Source organism: Saccostrea cucullata, unplaced genomic scaffold, assembly GCF_032062105.1.
Source record: "Saccostrea cucullata isolate Sc308-1 unplaced genomic scaffold, CSIRO_AGI_Scuc_v1 ctg2414, whole genome shotgun sequence".
Taxonomy (NCBI): domain Eukaryota; kingdom Metazoa; phylum Mollusca; class Bivalvia; order Ostreida; family Ostreidae; genus Saccostrea; species Saccostrea cuccullata.
Window position 1 is genome coordinate 66,097 of NW_026924651.1, and position 7,074 is coordinate 73,170.

Sequence of the window (7,074 nt, forward strand, 5' to 3'; positions counted from 1 at the left end):
AATGAAACTGGTGTAAAAGTTGAGAACTCATGCTATTTAAATAATTGAAATTCAATGTAGAAAAATCATACAAGTCATTTTTCTCACATGTGTTTTTTAATGCTAATTATGATGTCATAAACATGTACATTTTCCCTTATTTTCTTAAAAAGTTGCAGAAGGCACCAATTTTCAATAAAATTTTCTTTCAGATAACATTTTCCACAGGCATCGCCCACAAAGATCTTGAGATACGTGATTTGTTATTAAATTTTGCACAAAATATCAAAATATTAACTTGGGCGAGGGCTGTGGACACTGATTTCTAAAGGAAAATCCGCCTTGAAATGTGCCATTTTGAGTCCTTTTCTCTTGATTGATTGATTGTAGACTGTTTAACGTCCCTTTCCAGAATATTTCACTGATATGAAATTTAGGCCTATGCTCGGCACTTACAGCCTTTGAACAGGGAGGGATCTTTATCGTGCCACACCTGCTGTTACACGGGGCCTCGGTTTATACGGTCCCACCCGAAGGAGCGCCCCATTTAGTCGCCTTTTACGACAAGCAAGGGGCTAATGAGGACCTATTTTAACCCGGATCCCCACGTGGTTTTTTCTCTTGAAAATAGAGAAATGCTTCACATTAATGAGGTCATATTTGCAGAATGGTTAACCTTCATCCCATATTATTTCCTGATTTATCACAGTCATATACTTAACTAATATTTAAACCAGTTTCAAAACTTTTTGATGTCATTACATTTTTAGGGTGCAATAAAGCTAAAACCATACCTTCTTCTTTTTTGGTGAATATTGGCACGAGTTGATTGTACAAATGCACAAGCTTGCTAGCTTGATCATGAGTAGGCTTAATTACGTATAATAAAAAGTCCCATCACATTTAAATTGTTACACTGAGGAATAGGATGACTCCCAACACTATCGACAATGTCCCTACATACGTAGGGAAAACCGTCAATAGTTTTCTAATGCAAATTCTTCGCGTGTGCGAAAGCCTTGAAAGGGTGAATTCAGTGATGAACTGTTTGTGTGATGGTATATACTTTCCTAAAATTCTAACTCTCATAGACAAAATACTAGAATGATCCGGTAAATTCAAATGCTTGTAAAGGTAAAGAAGCTGTTGGCCCCCGTTGTTAATTTGAAATTTGTGACCCAATGTTAGTTTTTTGTTTTATAAAGTGACACCTTTGTTTTACCAACAAGAATAAGTCATCAAAGATTATTTTTTATTCCGTAGACACCATTTGAAGTTTGCAGTTCGGATTTTCCCAAGTTTTCATATTTTATGATTTACCTGTATCAGTTTTATTCCGAAACTGGTAATTTGCAGACTGCACATGACATGTATTTTAAAATATCTCGGAGGATAACCGATAAAAGATTCTTAGACATATAGCTTTTGATATTAAGTCTATCTGTTTTTCTACAAAAACCTTAAGTCTGGCAATAGCTTTTGAAAAGTTTGTTTTAGGGATCTCCGATTTCACATTTGTATTTCCTTTTCATACTACCTTTATTTGCACAACATTAAAAAATAATTAGAAAAAATGGAAATCCACCATTTTGAATCGCCATTTTGACTTATAACTTACAGCTGCACCATCATTCAGTTGTAGAATGGTGAGATACGGAGGAAAAAAATACCAATCTGCAGTGTATGGATATTTGCAAATGTATTTTATTGAAATATGGCACTTTAGTGTCACTACTTCTGTATATGGGATATGTTCTAGAAATACGAAACTTAGATCAAAAATCACTCTTACGGTATTTCAATAGAAAAGCGGGATGGGTTCATAGGATGAATTGTAGCTTGAAAACAAGGTAGTTGTGCCAATATTTCTTGCTGTTCAGTGATATGTAAAAAAAAAATTGTTCTGCAATTTGTATATAAGCTTAGGTCATTACTTCGGGCCTGGAACCAGTTGCAGCTGCTGCGAAATAGTGAAAATAGGCTGGATTTATATGAAATTTTGAGATTGTCCCTGTGTCATCATTAGGGCTAATTGTGTAAGTTGTACATGTTATATTCCTAAAATCTTTAAATTCCTCAAGGGACTATATTATACTTTTATAACATGTAGAGAGAATTTAAAATTTTCTAAAGCACATTTTAAGTAAACCATCAGTCAAACGTTTTGATTGCCACCTACAGTAGAAACAAGTCGTTAGATAAGTCGTGTGATATCGTCAACATCACAAAAGGAGGAATATCACCAATGTATCTTTACCCAAAGAAAAATGACGTAGGTATTGTATATTTATACCAAAATTGAATATTTAGCTTAATTCAGAACAAGGATCGGTATTTTGATCATTTGATGCGTACCTATGTTTAAGGCATTATATATTGTATTGGTTTGTTTTGTCAGAAATTACAGTGTATCATTTCGTGGAATTCTGATTGACATTTCTCATACTATTATTATGGACATAATGAATTGTCTTAGGATTTTTCGTTATTTCCCGATCATGTCGAGGAGCACATTTTGAGGTTACTCGCTTCTCCATGGTACCCGATCCTACCTCTGATATATTTGTGGTTCCTGTTTGATCAGCTACCGCTCTGTATATTTAAATACACTTTTAAACTTGATAACTGCTCGTTATCTCCCTATTTTTTATTTCGTAAGTCCCAAACCATTTTGTTCAACATCTTTTCACATCCGTAAGTTTTCCAAAGAGGATTGTATAAGAGAAGAGAGGCTACTTAAGGCAATCTGAAAGCCGGATATTTTGATTCCATTTGTATACTCGGCTTAGTTTATGTCGGATGTGGGTTTTACATTCGGGTAACGGTTCACTGCATTAACTTTTTAAAAAAAAATCTCTATGAATGGAACACACGACCCAGTTTACTGCGTTATCTTTAAAGATTGAAAAAATCGGCCCAGTTGTATATTCATTCAATTGGTTTTAATCTTAACCTCTCTAAATTTATACGTCGACGTACTGGAAACTCTTACGCCATCGAATGAAAGATCAGGCTATAGACAACAACCATCTGGGATCTGATGTGAGTATATTATCTTCTTTTATATTAAATATGAAAGAAATACTGTCAACCTGTTTCCAATTCATGATTTTCTATAGTGATATCGTACGTATGACGTACTAATAAATCTCATGATATTATTGTCTACATAGCTTTTATTTTGTAAAAAAAAATGTGTACAAATAGAAAAGAATTTGCCTTTTTTCACTTAACAAATTGAAGTGATTTATAAATATGACTGGTAATATCACACTCTTTAACAGAGTCATTAAATTCACGGACCGACGGTTACGTATTTTCCATCGCTTTTAGTCTGAATGAAGGCTTAAAAGTGCGGTTTCAAATTGTCAATAATAGTTCCACTGAATAAACTGACAATTTTGGGGTAAAATCATTATCATCCACACTCTTCTCTGATAGAGCTGCTGAATAATATTCAAACAAATTTAATGTATGCGTACAGTAGTGACTAATACCAGAGAAGAATCACAAAACGGACTTATGAATTGTTTAGGTTAAGTAATGGTCAGTTCAGCAAAATTTGCATTTTCTGAGTTTTTTATGCATTGGTAAGGAACCTATATACTCATTTTTAGATATTGATTTTTAAATTCCAAAAATTATATATTCATTTTATAAAAATTTATGGAAAGAGTTTGGTTATTAAAGTGTCATATAAACGTGTAGTGATTGTGTCTACTCAGGTACACCAGATTTACAAATATTTCCTAAATATGTGGATGATTACAGATGCATAAAAACTTATGACTTTAAATGAGCTTTCGATTAGCTCAAGAATGCATTAAAAGATAACTTTTGTATGATTCTAACGGATTTGTGAGCTTGAATGCTGTTCGTCATCTCCTTATTTCACTTAAATAAAACACATTTATCAAGGCTTGAAAAGTTCACTTTTAAGAATTTGCACAATTATGCCAAGGAAACACCGCATTGTATTTACAATGATAAATGTGAAAATCCGTTCACAATTCATTGTGAAAAATAGCTACCTAATTAATACAGTAAAAACTGTGTTGCGATGGTTTAAGCTTTGTAAACTGCAATGCAGTATAAATTGGGTGGCTATTTTAACTTTCGCTTATAATCAGTTTAAAACTTGATTTTTTTTCATTAAGGGTAAAGTGCTCTTAAAAATGACTTCAAATTGAATGTAAATTCAGGTGGAGATATATGTATTTAAAGCAAGTCATTTTGACTTTTGCAAGATAGTTTATTCTATACAACGGAAATTTCCGATCCCATCAAACGGTTCATTACAACTAAAGTTAGATTATTTAACAATAAATTGCACAAACAAGGCCATCAAACTGACCACAGAATATGCAAAATGTTGATTTGAGACAAGATTATTGACAACCTTGTATCATAAACTTTTACGTAAATGGCATGTATCTTTTAAGAAATTGATCGTATATAAGATAATTCTCTAAATATCAAATCAACAACGGGACACAAACCCCATATAAAGGTGATACATTTAATGGTATATTGTTGTATAAATAAGGTGACAATAGAAACGTTTATGTTATCACATTTCAAAGATGTTATGTTATTACGTTTATCATGAAGTCCTTTAGATGGATGTAATGAATAACCAAAGGAATGAGTTCTGAATTGGCAAGACTTAATAAATCTATATGAATATCGAATACAAGACACAGAAACTATTTCAAGTATTTATAATCATAAATTTGTGCACCAGAGTCTTCACTGCATGTTATATTTTAATTATACAGTTACATGTACATACACAAAAGTTATTTGACAAAAAAAAAACTTGCAATTAACTGCTAGAATATGACAACGACTAAAATAAACTTTCATAGAACATACTGTTGACTACATGTAAGATATTTAACTTAATGATCTTTGTCAGAGCGTGTTTTCGCTTTCTAAAATAACCATTTTTTCATATTGAAAAATTTTACATTGTCTGAGGTCTTAATAATGCTATGATATTATTTTTTGTCTATTTATTTCAGCTGATTGTATTCCTAATTACAAAGATCTGCTTACGTAATGCATAAGCTAAGATTCAACACCCCGTGTAAAGTACGACAGTGTTCTCAGTGTCAGGGGGACACAGAATACTACTGTAACACGTGTAAACAAGACCTGTGTCTACAGTGTAAAGAGAGACATGTTATAGATCTTGAAACTATACAGCACGATGTTGCGATTTACCGGGAAAGATATGAATACATTCCTAAATATGAAACCTGTGTGAGACACCCAGACAGAATCTGTCATATTTACTGTAATTCTTGTAAGTGTCCTGTCTGTACCCGATGCATAGAACACAGAGAGCACGAAATACAAGACATTGTGTCATCATATGAAACAAACCGACAACAATACAGAGACATTATTCACTACATCAGAAGCGAGACCCTCTTTAACAGTTGTGTCCTCTTGACAGAAATCAAAACTGATTTAAAGTCATGTCACGCGGAAATTTCAAACATTCAGTCGGATATGTCAGCAAAAGCCCAGATAATAAAACAACTTTTTGACACTGTGATTCGCGACGTTAAAATCAGAAATACGTGTTATTTGATGCAAAGAATAAAACAACATGAACACAGACTGTACAAAGACCTCGCAAAAATAGAGATCTATGAACACAAATCGGAGACGTTAGCAGAAAAGCCTATAAAATTACTCTTACTTCTAAAGAAATCATGTATCCCTAAATCAAAGGACCGTTGCTATCTCAGACAACACACCCTGCTCTCCCTGACTGAAAAAAGTCAACATGAAGTATTGAAAAAGTTACTAAAAGAAATTCAATTTATAGAGAGAGGACAAAGATATGTTAGGAAGGACAGTCTGCTTAAGTTGATTTCTACACCTGTTTTACACAGAACTGTCATGGTGACCGGTGTTAAAGGTGTTTTTCATGTATGCTTTGTAACACCAGACCAGGTCTGGATCACTGATTATGACAATTTCTTGTTGATAAACACAAAAGGTGACATACTTCATCAACCTACAGACAAGAGTACGTATTATGGAGGATCAAACACAGTGACAATTACAGGCGATCTTCTTTATATAGACAAGGACTATAACATAAACAAACTATCTAAAGATAATAGAAACAAGTCTATTTTGATAAAGAAAACCACGAAATGGAGACCACTCTGTGTCTACTGCTCTCCCAACAACGGAGATTTACTGATCGGGATGGATGATACTGATACATACACAGCCAGGGTAGCACGATATAACGCCAAAGGGGTACATTTACACACAATACAACATAGCAGTACAGGCCAAGAACTGTATACCGATCCTGTATACATCACAGAGAACAGCAATGGAGATATTATTGTGTCTGATATTGACTGTGATGCTGTAGTGGTGACAGAGCTTGAAGGAAGATTTCGCTTCTCATATACAGGACCTCCATCTGGGTTTGGACTCCGACCATGGGGGATCTGTACGGACGCGCTGTCACACATCCTGGTTAGCGATTATTACACCAGCACAATACATATGATTGATAAGGACGGTAATTTCCTGTCATTGATACAAAAAGACCAACCGGAAATAGATAGGCCATGGGGACTCGGTTATGATGACACCTATCACCTTCTTTGGGTTGGATCATGGATCAGCAACAAAGTGTGTAAATACAGACACACAGAAAGGCAAAACTATTGAAATTCAAAGGGGATATGTAGAATAATACATGGAGTTAATGAGCAGTTTCAAAGCTCAACTTTCATTTCAACAATACAAATTGGGAGAAGAGGAGACACAGGTCTCCAAGACCTCAGAGTGGGATCAGTCTCCACGGAGGAACATTCCCTGCCGACCTGTCACATCTGCCGTTTGATACTTGTCATGAACGAGGAATAACAAAAATATGTCGCCAATTCAGTGTGTAAATAATGGCATTGCAGTAAGTTTTTAACACATCAGCAGCAATGACTTAATGAGAGGCTATATTTGCTTAATAAACGCGGGAATTGATGACTTCAAACGACACTATTGAAATCCTTGTTTTTTCAACTTCTTTGTCAGTAGGTTGCTTCGTTTTAGAAACGG

At 34.3% G+C, this 7,074-nt stretch overlaps 1 protein-coding gene across 1 annotated transcript; it reads left to right on the forward strand.

Moving 5' to 3' along the window:
• Positions 1 to 5,040: 5,040 nt before the first annotated feature.
• On the forward strand, positions 5,041 to 6,687 carry LOC134266962 (uncharacterized). The gene has a single exon (XM_062749168.1). The coding sequence runs from the start codon at positions 5,041 to 5,043 to the stop codon at positions 6,685 to 6,687; it is 1,647 nt and encodes a 548-aa protein (XP_062605152.1).
• Positions 6,688 to 7,074: the final 387 nt, after the last annotated feature.